General features: G+C 46.4%; 1 protein-coding gene across 4 annotated transcripts in view; it reads right to left on the reverse strand.

Annotated features, from left to right (window-relative positions):
• ANO10 (anoctamin 10) overlaps positions 1–15,096 on the reverse strand; it is a 115,613-nt gene that overhangs the window by 86,060 nt on the left and 14,457 nt on the right. For all 4 annotated transcript variants that reach the window (XM_037148228.2, XM_053669331.1, XM_037148229.2 and 1 more), the window contains exons 5-10: positions 12,769–12,888; positions 11,297–11,866; positions 9,850–9,905; positions 7,456–7,530; positions 5,489–5,671; positions 862–1,053 (exon numbers count right to left, since the gene is read on the reverse strand). In XM_037148228.2, the coding sequence (XP_037004123.2) occupies positions 862–1,053; positions 5,489–5,671; positions 7,456–7,530; positions 9,850–9,905; positions 11,297–11,866; positions 12,769–12,888 (1,196 nt within the window). The remainder of the gene's footprint in view (positions 1–861; positions 1,054–5,488; positions 5,672–7,455; positions 7,531–9,849; positions 9,906–11,296; positions 11,867–12,768; positions 12,889–15,096) is intronic.

Below are 15,096 nucleotides of genomic sequence, written 5' to 3' on the forward strand. Positions count from 1 at the left end.
GACTGACTTGCCTCGTTCTAATCTTACAAGGAGAGTGTTCGGTCTTTCACCAGTAAGCATGGCGGTTGCTTTAGGGTTTTTTTCTTGATATGCCTCTTATCAAGTTGAATGACGGTGGGATTTTGTCAAATGCTTTATCTGTAATGATTGAAGTAATCATGTGATTTTTCTTCTTTAGATGATTAATATGGTGGATTACATTAATTCATTTTCTAAAACTGAACCAGGCCTGCATTCCTGGACTAAACCCTACTTGTCATGGCAAATAATTCCTTTTACTGATTGCTAAATTGTACCTGCTAATATTTTACTGTGGTGTTTTGTGTATTAATTGACAACGGACGTCGATTGATTTGCCGTGTTCTCTTTTTTGTGCTTTCTCTGTCCTGTGTTGCCATCACTCTGATACTGGCTTCATAAAACACATGGGAAAATATTCCCTCCTATTTCTGAAAGAAATTCTGTATAATGGGGGTTAATTCTTCTTCGAGTGTTAGAATTCACCAGTGAAACCATTTGGGTCAGGACATTTCTCTCTTGGGAACTGTAATAACTGCAAATTCCATTTCCTGATAGTTGTGGGGCTACTCGCCTCCTTCATGTGAGGTGAGTCACAGCAGCTCGTGTTTTTGAAGGCATTGGCCTATTTCATCCAAGTTGTCCAATTTATATATGTAGCTCCCTTATTCTCTTGACGTCTGCAGGGTTCGTAATGATCCCATTTTTATATTGGTTATTTTTGTGGTGGAGGAAGGATGAAGCCCAGTTTTCCCAAATCGCTCCTTCGGGGTTTGCATTGTTAAACCAAATGCCTCGTTTTGTTATTTCTTTCCAGGAATAATTCTGTTTTCAGACACTTACCTGCCACACACCGATACTGGCGGAAGGCTCTGCGAATGGGCGCTTGAAGACCCTGCACATTTTCAAGGCGTCGGAATTCACCTCGGTGAAGTTGTTCAGCACCGCGAAGGCAGCCGCCAGTGGGTACACGCAGGAGAAAAGGCTCACGTAGCCGAACTGCAGGAAGAGCTCCAGGTAGTCATCGAAGGTGCCCTGGAAGGTGGGCCAAGAGAAGAGGACAGGCGCTGCCTCAACACCACGTAACAGGAGTCGGTCACCCAGGCCACCCCAGCTGCTCACCTGGTGCCAAGGTAACGAGTCATTACATTTTTTCTAAGGAAAACAACAGCAGAGCTGAAGATGTTTGCTCTTGACCGAGAACAAAGAAGCATGGCCTCACTGTTGGAAACAGGCCCGTCACATCATGGGCAGGCGCCCCTGATCCGCAGCCCCTGGCCCTTCCTGAAAGGACCCACGGTGGCGATGTCAGCGGGGATGGGAGAGGAAGGCTCTCCAGAAGTTCACCCTCAATAAAAACAAACAAAACTGGTGGCCATCCACTTGTTCACTGCTGTGAAAACTAACCAAACGCTAGCAGCAAGGCAGGCAGCATTCGGTAAAGAAACACACCCAGCCTCGTGGCAGTTTAACCCACTGCAGTTTCCTCCCCTGCTCCCCACTCTGCAGCAGCCGTAACAAACACCGACAGGCATTGCCGGTACCAGAGGGAGCAGAGCGAGGCGGGGGTCTCGGAAAGCCTGGTTCCCAAAGGGAAGTCATTATCAGACCTGGAGAGTGGTACCCTGTTGGAACCCACTCAAAAAGCGTGTCTATTTCCAACCTCACCGAGTCTCTCCAAGTGCTAAAGGTCTCTCCCCAGGGCCTTTAGCCCTGAAGGTCTTACCATCAGCCTGCCCGAGGTGATGGGTAGTGGCTGGGGCAAACAAGGCGTTAGCCAGAACAACCTTGAAGAGGACAAAGTTGGAAAAATCACACTTCCTAACTTGAAAACCTACTACAAAGCTACGATAATCAAGACGGCGATGTACTGGCCTCTGAACAAACGTGCGTGTACGTGCGCTCACAGACTGAGCATCGGCAACAACCCACAGGCCTGCGCTCCTCTGACTTTCAGCAAAGGTGCCAAGGTCATCCAGTGAAGAACAGTCTCTTTAGCAAATGGCACTGGAAGAACTAGATAATATCCACATGCAAAAGAATAAATTTGGACCCCTTCCTTGCACTGTCTACAAAAACTGACTCAAAATGGATCAGAGGCCTAAATGTAATAGCTAAGACTATAAAAGTCTGAGGAAGAAGTAGAGGACGGAACAGTCCTGACCTTGGGCAATCACGTCTCAGCTGTGACACCAGAGGCATAAGCACAAGTAACAAAAAGGAGAGAAACTGGACTTCATCAAAATTAGAGACTTTTGTGTATCAAAGGACACTATTGAGAAAACAAAAAGATAATCCACAGAATGAAAGAAATATTTGCAAATCATGTATCGAATAAGAAATTTATATTCAGAGTCTATGAAGAACTCTTACCACTCAATGATAAAAACACATAACCCAATGGGCAAAGAATATAAATATGTATTTCTCCAAAGGGGAGATACAAATGGCCAAAAAGTAAATGAAAAGATGAGCAATATATTTATGCATTAAGAAAGTGCAAATCAAACCCACAATGAAATACTACTTCACATCCACGAGGACGGCTATTTTTTTAAAATAAATTCAGTAAGGGTATAGGAAAAGTGGGACCTTCATACATGACTGGATGAAATGCAGGATGGTACCACTGCTTTTGAAAACAGTCCCTCCAACGGTTAAATAGATTAGGTGAACATATGACCCAGCATGTGGTAATGCATGTTCATACAAACACTTGTACACGGATGTTCATAGCAGCATTACTCGTAGTAGTCGAAAAGCGGAAGCAATCCAATGTCCACCCATCGATGAATGGATAAACAAAATGCATTATATTCCTACAATAAAATATTATTGAACCATAAAAGGGAATGAAGTGCTGATATATATGGCAGCATGAATGAACCGAGAATTATAATCAGTGAAAGAAGCCAGACACAAAAGGCCGTATACTACAGACTCGCTTGCACGAAAGGCACAGAACCGCTAAGTCCACGGAGACAGACTGGAGATCAGCGGCTGCTAGACTGAGGAAGGTGTGACCGCTGTGGGTCTGGGGTTCCTTTGGGGGATGATGAGAGTGTTCTGGAATCACACGATGGAATGGCTGCACAGTGCTGTGAACTTACTAAACACACACACACACACACTAAACTGTGCATTTTAAAACAGTGACTTTTATGTTATGAGAATTTTGTCTCAATTCTTTTAAAAGTGAAGAAAAAGCTGACAGTAACAAGGAAACTCCCTAGAGTCACCCTAGCAAAGGCAGTAGGAACATCAAAGAGGCCAAAGAATGGGGTCTAAGAGCAGAAGAAAGGACACCACGGAAGCCTGGAGCAACCCCTGGAAAACTACGTTACAGAACCTTCCCGATGCGTTTTGGAAGGTTCAGTCCAAAGGAAAACAGGGGCAATGGTCATCACACACCCTCAGTTCCACGGGCAAGAGATGTCGTGTGAGGGGGGTGCTTAGTGGTCTCGAGTAAACAGACAAAGGAGCCTTCCTTGAGGCAGGAGTGTGGGCTTGTCACCTGAGCTACGCCACCACCTCTCCACAGCACACAGTGACCGACAAGCTGCGCGAAGGCCTCTCTAGAAGCCTGCTGTCCACAATGTCGCACCGATTCGGACAGGCCAGAAGCTTGAGGCTGCGCTGTGACTGGCCGAGAGGGCCTGTCCATGTGACACCCAAGGCCACCGTCGCCAACATCTGGCACCCTCAGACCTTCCCGGCACTGCTCTGGGCATACACAGTGACAATTTCAGTTTGAGAAAAACACTCACCACGATATTTTAAAGCAATATTAGACATTAACATTCCTAAGTGAAGAATTAGGATCACTGCATCTCAGAGTCGGCCTTTTGCTGGGACATGCGTATTAGGCTCCGTAGCCAAGAGCTGTGGTGTTGGTCAGACTCTACTTCTAGCCAGTTTCTTCTCTCACTTCGTATTTTACTACAACAGAAACGATGCCGACATAATCATAGAGCATTGGCGATGGCAGCAGGCACTTCCTTTAGATGCTCTGGGTGTTTGGATGGAGCGTAAGCCCGGGGACCTCGAGTGCGCCTCGGCAGCCGTGTTCAAGGCTCACCTGGGTTCAAGGCTCACCCGGGAGCAGCACTGAACACACACACTGGGAGCCGCCGGCAGACGCCCAGTGGGGGACTCGGCGGAGTGAGGTCTCCAAACCGCTCTTCGGTTGCACTTGGCTCAAGAAAGCATTTCCCAACATTGTGATGCAGCACTCGGATGCGGCTTAGAGATTCGCCGAGACACAGCAGCGACTCATTTCTCCAAAGAGGCTTTAGTCAAGAGGGGGAAGGAGTGAAAGAAAACCTTAGCAATCAAACCGTTTTTACCACAGTCTGGTCTTAAGAAACCCTCCGCGCCTGTGCTCAGCTTTCAAAATTGTGCTGTTCGGCTCATGAAGGAGAAGGCTGAGCCTCCGCAGAGACGTGCAGCGATGCCCCTCGGAGGTGCCGCTGGGCGGCCCCGCGGTCACGCCAAGGCCTGCCTGGCATTTTCAGCAAACGGCACTCGGTGGGGGACCGGGAGGTATAAAGTGCTACTCCAGGTGAATATACAAACTAAAAATCTTAAGCATATGAGAAAAACTAACTATGAAGAGCAGTAAAAAAATTCAAAAGTCAGATGAATCCATCCGTGATGAAAGAGAAGACTGTGAGTAAACTCTAGCAGCCACGGACCCTCCCTGGAGGCCGAATCCCACTGAGAAGGCAGTGCACCAAGAAGAAAGGTACAGCATATGACAAAGAATGACCTAGAGCAAACGTCCCCAATACCCCCTCCTAGCAGAGAAACAGTGATTGTAGTCAGAGTTCAGTAAAAGTTTGTTAAATTCATGGTTAGGCTTTATGACCCTCTAATGACCTACTGATAGTTTCTTAAAAAATAAATGAAAACAATCCCTGAGGAATTCCATCTTAAAGGAGCTTTATATTTAGAGCAGGAAGTGGTTTAAACTACAATGTAATCATCAGATTGGCTTTCATTTGCAGTGATGGGCTTCAATCTTTTTTTTTCTTTCAATTACGGTTTACACGCTACTTTGTATCAGTTTCAGGTGTACGGCGCAGTGGCCAGACAACCACATGCTTCACAAAGTGTTCCCTCCAGTACGTCCCGCTCGCTTTCGGTCTCCCTCTGAGTCTGAAGCAAGCCATGCCGCCGCCTCGCCACGCCGCCTCACCCCTCCCTCGCTCCGCCCTCTCTGAGGCTGCTGTCCCCACCACCCTCGCAGAGCGGTCCCATCATTCACCAAACTCGCCTCTGGTGTTTTTCAGGAGTCACTTCAGATTAAGACAGCAGCACGTCGGTGCGTCGCCCACCTTTTTAAGTTAAAGTGGTTCGTGGTGAGGGTAGTGGCTGGGAAATGCTCAGCTGAGACCACGAGTGTTTACAGACACTCAATCACATTCGGTCACATTCGGCCCCTGATTCACTCAACGAGACTGCAACCTACCAAATACGTCCCCATTTCCTTCTCCAGAACGACCTGTTCGTACAGCGTGGCATCGATGTCCGCCTTCAGAGCCTGCACCTTCTTCTTCAGGTGCACGTGCTGCTTCCTTTGGAGCCAGTAGGGAAGGAGGGACTCCATGACCTGGTTAAGGATCTGGGAGGTGATCAGGAGCGTGGCCAGGCTCTAAAGGGAAGCAGACAAACATTCGCCGGTGTAGATAATACACCACAGCCGGCGTCCGATGATGCAAGTAAATGAACGTTCAACAAACGGGATACTGTTGTCAGAGAAGCTGCCGTCAGAAAGGCTACAGCGATGTTTCTAATTGATTGTTGTTTTCATAGGAAAGACAGACTGACCTACAAAAAGGTTATAATACAAATGAGATTATAATAAAAGTTGAACCAGTTATGGATCAGCAGGAGAACAAATGACCTTAAAACTGTTACTGCAGCTGGCTACAAAATACAAATATCTAAATGATGTTGCCAATTTTGAAATAATAGTTTGGCCACAACTTAAACAATATTATAAAACTAACACATAGCCCCTCACTGTAAAAAAGCTAGGAAATGGAACAGAAGTCACGCACGGTCCCACGGCCCGGACAGAACTGCGGCCAGCATCTTAAACATTTCCAGTCTACGTAGAAATGAGAGCAGGATCATCCGGCATACAGTGCACGCAGCTTTGTGTTATTTCTTTTCTCTTGTAATACATTGTGAGCACCTTCCTGTGTCATTAAAAATTCTTCCTGTGCTTAGCCCTTCACTGCCGTTGAATGCAGGTATTATTCCCGACGTAGCCACACAAATGCTGCCCCTCGGGTACCTGCGCACCTGAGTCTTCACCCCACCTGTGCTGCCTTCCTAGGGATGCGGCGGGGGCCTGGGCATAGCTGCCGGAGTGGTTTCCAGGGGTGTTGTGTCAATTTCCACTTTCCCCGGGGGGACAGCAGTGTTTCCATCACACACCACCTTCCTGGTAGTGCAATTCTATTTTTTAAAGAGTCCTCCCTATCCCTCTGTCCCCCTGCTAAATAAAGGAGACTCTCAAAAGTGCAAGATATGCAGAGCAGTACCCCACGAACACGACAGGTGGGACCGGAGAAGATACGTGCATCTGACTCACCAGTTTCAAAAATACTATTATACACTTTGAATTTTAAAAATAATTTTTAAAAAGCACCTATGTATATGGTATAGTTCTTAAGACCACAATATTTAATTTTATTTTTACGCAAGCTACTAGGACTATCACTACAAAATCTTATCTTTCTCTCTTATACAATTTTTTTTAATTTCCTGAAAAATGAGCCCAAGATCTCACACAAATATTAAGAAGCCGAGGCTTCGAGACTCTGCTCAGCAACAATCACAGTCTATCGACACCCGAAGGAGCAGCCCTTACTGACCGCTGACTCGAGATAAAGAAAACTTAGAAAGCAGTAACCTGTCCTCAACGTCTTACTCACTGATAGATCCAGAAATGGCAATGCAACGAATACACGCAGACTTTCTTAAACATTTCAGAAAAGATACGGCACTGCGCACAGGGTCTGCTGGTCCCTAAAGTATAACAACCAACTTGAGAAAGGAACGGGTGTGACCCGTGCAGAGTTACACCGATCACCCCCACCCTGACACACACACCAAAGGTTGTAACGTGTGTTTCACTGTCAGAATTGTTTTTATAATTCTATACAAATACAAATATATAGGAGCTACATTTGATTTTACCACCCTATAGCCTTAATTCTACAGGCTGGTCAGCTACAAATTTCCCTTCAGTTGAGTACATACACAGTGCTCACAGATTTTTTTTTAATTAGAATTGGACTTAGAATAGACTATATTTTAAAAGTTTTCTTTGTAGAAATAATAATAGGAAGCCAATTACACTGCCTGAATACAGGAAACCACCTCTAAAACCTAAAAAATCAGTACCTTTCTGCCGTTCACACTCACCTGACGCAAAAGCTTCATATCCCTCAGGACGAAGGCAATGTAGAAGAGTGAGGCAAAGCAATTCAGAAAGTTGAACTGCCAAAAAAAGATGCCGATATTTAGTGTCGCTTCATGGCACTTCACCGTTATAACCATAAGCACAGCATTTAAAAACGCAACGAGGGACTTGCAGTCCACACAGGGCAGCTGACTGATTTCTCCCTCCTCCTCCTCCTCCTCGGTACGCACATCCATGAACTCTGGGCTAAGGCAGGAGGCGACCAGAGGAGGACTCGGAGGAAGTGAACTGGCCCAGGACTGCAGGACCGAGGGACAATGCGGCACCAGCACACCTTATGGGCCCATTTCCACCACGTTCTTAGGGAAGGGGGAGAGCCAGGCGCACCGCTCCCCTCCTCCAACCTGGCAACACAGGCCGCCCGGGTGGGTTCACTCCTCACTCACCCCCGTTAGAATCTTAACAACAGCGGATGAACCCAGCAGAACCGATCAGGACCCCCACTCACAATCAGCCGCCAGGGTTAGCTCTCCTTCCCTTTCCCCTGCAGGGCCTGACACTCCCCTGCCCCGTGGAGACTGCTAGGATGGCCAGGCAGCACCAGCAAGAAGGACCTCCTCCACCTCCCAACACAAGCAGACCAGCCCCGGAAGCCTCTCGGTGCCCAGGGACCTGAGACTCCTCACCTCGAAGGGCCACACTGAGGCAAAGGACAGGGAGCAGCAAGAGGGAGCAGCCGTAACAACCAGCAGGGTCCGGGAAGCATCTTAGTCACCACAGACCCGAGACTCTCCCACCCTTGTTCAGACACACAGTTCTGGGCCGGGGGTTCCACTATAACAAGTGTCATTTCTTCAAGTAGTTCCTCTGCTCCAGGATCTGCAGCCACCCGCTGCCAGGGCGGGCTCCCTCCCTGCCTCCCAGCTCCAGGCTGGCTGCTTCCTGTTCAGCAGGATCCCTTTCTAAGACAGGAGGTCACTATCCAGTGTAACTGTGAGCACCGCATTAGGGAGGGAATGGGGGTCACTGGAGAGAGTGCAGCAAGGTCAACACAGCCTTGGGGAGGGGCGGGAGTGCTGTCAGAGCAGAAGGTGAAAACTGACAGCCTGGGAAAGTGGGAAGGGCTCTCTCCATCAGACTAGAAAGGAAGACCTGGGAAACACAAGCAGATTCTAACATGGGACTCTTCACAAGGCGGCCACCTGACACTGCATCTCAAATGCAGAAGAATCAAGTCCCACGAGTAACTGGATGCTTCTAGACAGGCAGAGTGTTTTACCTCTAAAGCCTCTGTGTTCAAATCCGTTTGAATGATGTCAATGCCTTACAGGTTCCCTGCTTCCTTACACAGAGACACAGAACGTAACTTCCTTGCTGATTCGGCATCAGTACTTTGAATATCAGTTACTTCCTGGGGCTAGAACGAGGCCCCCGGAGCCTTTTTAGGTGCGTGTGGCCAGCCACACGCCCCTTTTCTAGCGTCCAAATTGCTAAAACTGTTGAATTACTGGCATCTATTATGACAGGTTTTCTATTTCCAACCCTGCTCTTGCTTCTGTAAATTTACCTACTTTCAGAAACCTAAACACCTTCCCAATGGTGATTTCTGATCTTTTAAGGAATGCAACACCAGATAAATATGCCTCTCAAAACAATGTCTACAGCTAAGAACAAAGACTCTTTCAAGGTAGGGGCCAGGACCCCTTGCTCAGGAGTAAAGTACACGAACTGTGTGGAACCGATTACAGTGGAAAGTTCAGAGGACCCCTCATGCACCGTCTCAGTTCTCAGTTACGTCACAGACGGCTGACGTAAGCTCCTGGTAACTGGGTGCTTTCAAGCCTGCCCTTCTTCGTTATTTATAATAATGGCGGAAAGAGGCGAATGTATGAGCTTTTACAGAAACGGCAACCAAGCTACTCAAGGCCTTCTCTCCACCTCTCTCCTTCCATCCAGCAAAACATGCGCGGAACCTCCTGAACTCCAAGAACGTCTTCCCCAATATTAAAACAATAATAATTTAATGTTCCATCACTGAATGGATTGTCAGGAACTGGAGGGATTGTTGAATAGTGAAACATTCCAAGAAGTCATCAAAAACGAAAGAACAGAAACAAGACTATAAAGTGGTTAATTAGCTTTTTACATAAATAGGAATTGGCTATAACACTAAGTTCTACATTTGAAGTCTTAAACCACATGCACAGTTATACTAAAAGACTATTGAATGTATATGTAAACACACCTATTAAACAATCTTTGTCTACTTGCACAAAATACATTAACCATCTGATAAATTAGAAGCACATCTTCCTATTTATATTCCTAAATATTAAATGGTATGTATGCCTTAGCTGTATCATTAAAATGAATTTGCATATAAAAACTCTACTTACCACTAAAACTTTCAAAATTAGGTGATTCTGGTAGGCAGACTCCAATCTGTGGTTCTCTGAAATATTAAGAAGGAGAGGTGATTGCCCTCAGGTAAGAAAGCATCAGGGAGGGAGCACCGTGGGGAGGGGAGCGAGCCAGGGCTGCAGGCCGAGATGCGCCGCCCACCAGCCGGGCCTCGGTCACAGACGGCCAGGCTGTGGGTCGTGGCTCCTGCTCACCACCAAGAGCATCTCACCACCAAGAGCACTGCACAGGGAAGAGACTAAGACTAGGGCACTGCAACATCTCCGAGTCTGAAGTTATTTTTAAAGTCTTACTGCTACAGAGAGATAGAGGATGTGTTGACAAGTAGTCCCCAGAAAGAGACCCTGGTTGAGCGGTGGTGGCAAAACTGACAGCAACCTCTAAAGAGCAGGGCACTAACGCAAGTTTTCTGAACGTGTGGCCTGAAAGGCAAACTCAAAATTCTATCCTCGACCAGCAGGAGGAGATGCTGAGCAGGGGCCGAACAGCCAGAGGAGAGAAGTGCCGCCTTGCACAGAGAGGCAGTGGTAGGCGGACCTGGATGTGAAACCCAGCGCAGCTATTCAGCCACTGTCTGACCCGGGCAGGGCACTTGACCTCCTGACGCTCAGCCTCCTCGCCTACAAATCTCCCCTCCCCGGTCACTGTCAGGGTTAGAAATCACACAGAACCTTGGCCAGCGCCAGCAAAGAAAAAGCACTCACAAAATAGGAGCTGTTTCTTCTGCTCAATGACTAATAAAAATAACTTAAAATGTCTGTGGTCCATGAGGGTAAGGCCTAGACTTCTCCCAGGGGGTAATAACGTATATATTCACTCGTTTGAACAAGTAAATAAATTAAAGAGTGAATGGCCTATTGAGACTTTTTTAAAACTACAGCCAACTTCCTGTTACCACAAATGAAAAAATGAACACCGTCTTCACTGAGTTCAGTGGCCACCCTCAGGCCCATCCCACTGGACACTTGGACATAGTTCATTCGGCCAGAGTTTCAGGTAGATAATTCAGTCCATTTGACCGTCAGCACAAACGCAGCATTTCAGTATTAGGTTCGGTACAAAGGTGTGGAGCAGCCTGGCTCCACCATCTGCCATCCCAGCCTTGTGAAGTCGCAGTATCTTTATCCATAAAATGATGAAATGCATCTATTTCATGGTGTCCACAGGAGGGGAAAATGAGATATGCAGATAAAATGCTTAACAGGGTACCCAGAACATAGCAACTAGCAATAAACGAGAGCTGGGATGGCCATGATCTGGGGACCATGGGAGCTCACAGAGCCAATGAACTTGTCTGTGTGACACCACAATGAGCCCAGGGTGCCCTCTACCCACTTTGCAAGGTAGCAGTTATATGAATCCTGTGGGGTAAGCAATATTTCATGTAGACAAGTGAGATAAAAACAAAGCATCAAATCTCACCCCAGGAAGTTAGAAACTCGGCAGCATATCGATAGAGGCGGTTCATGACCTCGATCACGATGGCGTAGATGATGCTGGGCACGTACAGCAAGACGCTGGTCCACTCGGACCCGCTGTTCTCGTGCAGATCCAAGGCCCAGGCCTCCATGTCGAAGTAAATCATCATGACATACAGGGAGAAGTAGAGACAGAGGCACACGAACGGCAGAGAGACCAGGTAAATGCGCAGCTGTCTCTTGTAGCTGGGGTAGAGGGGCTCCTCCCGGCCCGTGACGGCATTGATGCCCAGGACCCCGTGATACCCTGGCCGGGGCTCCTCAAACTGCCTCTTCATGACCAGCGTCCCCCACCTGTAGGTCATGTTGGCACAGCCACGCTTCCACACTTCCAGGATCACTGTGGACCAGATCAGGTTGAAGGAGGCGAAGATCACGTACTTGTCATAGTCTTCCCACACAAACATGTAGTAAGGGAGCCCAATGACCGCCATAGGGATTAAGGCAAAGGTGAAGTACTCCAAAAACCCAAAGTAGAGAGCGATTGTTTCCCCAAAGTAGCCACGGATATTGTCTGTAATAAAGAGAAAAACAAGACCTTAAGTACAGACCACCAGAGACCTTCTCATCATTTCAAGCACACTGATTCATTTTTTGTTAAGTGGGGACCGGTGTGTGACCGTAAACCCATCCTCCATGCAGGACGAAGACCCCATTCTCTGCACCGCGTGCCTGACACTCCCCCAGCCCAGGGCCCAGGCCTGGCCAGGCACCCTGGCTCGATTTCCCCTTTATTTCCTCACCTGGCACATGCCTTTTCCTAAAGAAAGAGTCAGCGAGGGGTTTGTCCCAAGTCTCTGTGGTCCTCATTTAAAATTTGGTCACAGCCAATAAAACATTGTAATTTGGGGGTTTCACTTATGCTCCTCACTTGTCTCCTAATACTGTTGTCACAGACGCTCTTTTCAAAGAAGACTATCCTGCTCCCCCCTTCCTGAAGATACAAATTTTCATCAATGTGCCATGGCCAAAGTTTTAATACACTGAAGAAAAATTATTCAAAATCTCAAAACAACATTCTAGAGGCTACCCTGTAGCACAGCCATGGGACACAGTCCAAATGATTAGCTCTAAAGAATGAGAAATTTTCAAATACAAAGTATGCAGAGTCAAACAAATTCTTATGAAATCTATCCAACGCTGACCTGCACTCAGGAAGGACACTCTGAACTGCCTGTGTCGGTGGTGCAAGTCAGTGACAGCCTGAAACTCGGCCCACCCAAAATCGTCTAAGAAGTGAATAAATGGGTCTTGTAACCTGTCTCATTCCCCACCCCCATTTCTTCCCACATGCAGCTGGTGAGCCCCGCCTGGCAGAGGGTTAAATAGCCATCCAAGGTGGGCAAGGCCACTGCCGAATCGTGGCTTTTCACCAGCAGGCCTTCCTGTCCTCTGAGGACGGGTGTTGACACATACCTATGGGCTGAAACTTTAAACTAAACCGGGTATACCAGCTGTCCTCAAGCTTCTTCAGGGCTTCGTTGTCGTGCAGTGGAAACACCTGGGTCACGATGCCAGACGTGAGCAGTCTTCTCACTGTGGGGCGAGAATGTGCCAAAGTGCGTGAGACAAACTTGTGATGGCTGCTGGCACTCTCCATTAGGCGCTAGGAAGTCCTCGGGGAGGAGGGACGCGCCCCGGGAGGCCCACTGCACACCGCCCGTCCAAAGGGGCTCACGTCCTCTGCTCTTCAGAACGTCAGTGATCGCTTCCGTTTTCTTTGACTATGAAAGTGACACGCGTCAATATAAAATTTTAAACCACGCAGAAATGTCCAAGTTAGAATTATTCTCTCCCAAAATAACCACTGTAAACAGCAATTTAGTGTATTATCAGACTTCAAAATATACATTCATAAATGCATATAATTTTAAAATGGGATTATTCTGTATACATTGTTCTATCATCTTTTCTCATGTAGTAACACACGATGAACCTGTCAGTGCCGATACATTATAAACACGACATGAAATGTCCTTGTTAACAGCATCATGATAGTCCCTTGTATGAAGTGCTATAATCTAATTCTCTGTTGAAAAATAGTTGTTTCCTTTCTTTGCTATTATAAATAATGCTAAAATTCTTGTCTATAAACCTTTTCCCACCCATCTACTATTTCCTTGTTGTATTTACTTGCAAGTAGAATTGTTAGGTCCAAGAGTATATGTATTTTAGGTTTGGACACATGTGTTAAAACTGCCCCAGGACTATTTTACCAATCCACCCTCCCAGTACAGTGAGAGTAAGAGAATGGTTTTGCTCCTTTCATTCTTGATACTGAGCATTTTCCACCATCTTCACCTTTTCTAATCTGATAGCACAGGCTACAAGCATCAAATATCAAAATTAAACCGAATAAAGACTTCCTACTTTGAGTAGTCATTTGGCCAGTATGATTTTAACACTCACACACATACCTGAAAGAGGCCGAGTAATTTAGCCAAACACAGCATCCCCGAGTCCCCCAGATGAAGGAAACAGAGCATCCTCTCATCCACAACACTGGGCCCATCTCTAGGAGGGAACGTGTTCAGGAGATGTGGGGGATGCCAATGCAGGGCCTTGTTTCATGTTCGGGGAAATGGGGCACCTCCCACACGAGTTCCTAGCACTGCCTCCTACCAGAGGCTATGGCTGCTTGGAAAAGGGAATCAGCACCCAGAAAGGATGCTTTGCTGGCTTCATCCACTGGTGCGCTTGGAGCTCTTTAAGGTTAACCAGCTCAGCTCTTATCTCCTATCCACCTAGTCACCAAAGATAGGTGGCAAGGATATCAGTCAACAGACCCCTCAGTAAGGAAAAGCAGGGCAGTTTCAAAGTAAACCTAACTTCTTAGGAATGAAAACAAACGATAATAAAAAGAAGATATCTGATACTAACAATAGGAAAAAGTCTGGGTCTAAAAAAGTTCTTAATATACGGTTCTTCTTACAATTATATCTCATGGAAGCTACACAGAAAAAAAGTTTTTAGAAGCTAGGGTCATCATGAAATCCTCTTTAATAACTGGAAAATGTATGAGGTTTAAGTTCAACCAGTCTATGGTGCTATCAAATCCATTTTTAAATACTTTTATTCTCAAGTGTTTCTGTAGATTTTTTCCTTAGTTAATCTGAGAAGTCGATCACCCGCAGCTGGTCTGACTCTCCTCTCGAACTGGAGGATGCATGGCTATACCGTATTCTTTCTTCCTGTTGCCTTTTCAATGAGCACATCAAGTTTTTTTAACCCTGAACTGATCTACAGCACCTACATTATTATTTTAGTATTTCTAACTTCTTTTTTAAACAACTACTCCATTCTCCTGTAGAAGACTTTCCAGGCAGACATGAAAACCAGCCTGAATACTTCTAAAAATAGGAACTGTGAGGAGAATATAAAACCACTGGTCCTAAATTACTGGGCTTCTCTTCACCATCAACGGGAAAAGCATGGTTCTGGTTTCAGCTTCTAAAAATAGAGGGTTTGTTTTGTTGTGTTTTTTTTTTTAAACCCTTCAACCTCTGATATCGGCTAGGAATGTAATTAACACGAGCCTCACCTTCAAAGGAAAATATGATGCTATTCAGCCCTATTTAAAGAAAGGAACAGCTCACACCAAGATTCCTTCCTTCAAGAACACTGAATGATCTCCTATCAGGTACTAAGGTTATTCCTGTCACAGCCATTTAACAAGCAGCTGCACACACCAAAATCTAATTTACGGGGAACTATGAGAAACTTGGCTTAGAGCTGAACCCCCTA

The sequence above is a fragment of the Artibeus jamaicensis genome, unplaced genomic scaffold (genome assembly GCF_021234435.1).
Source record: "Artibeus jamaicensis isolate MK-2021 breed Jamaican fruit bat unplaced genomic scaffold, CSHL_Jam_final contig_519, whole genome shotgun sequence".
Classification (NCBI taxonomy): Eukaryota; Metazoa; Chordata; class Mammalia; order Chiroptera; family Phyllostomidae; genus Artibeus; species Artibeus jamaicensis.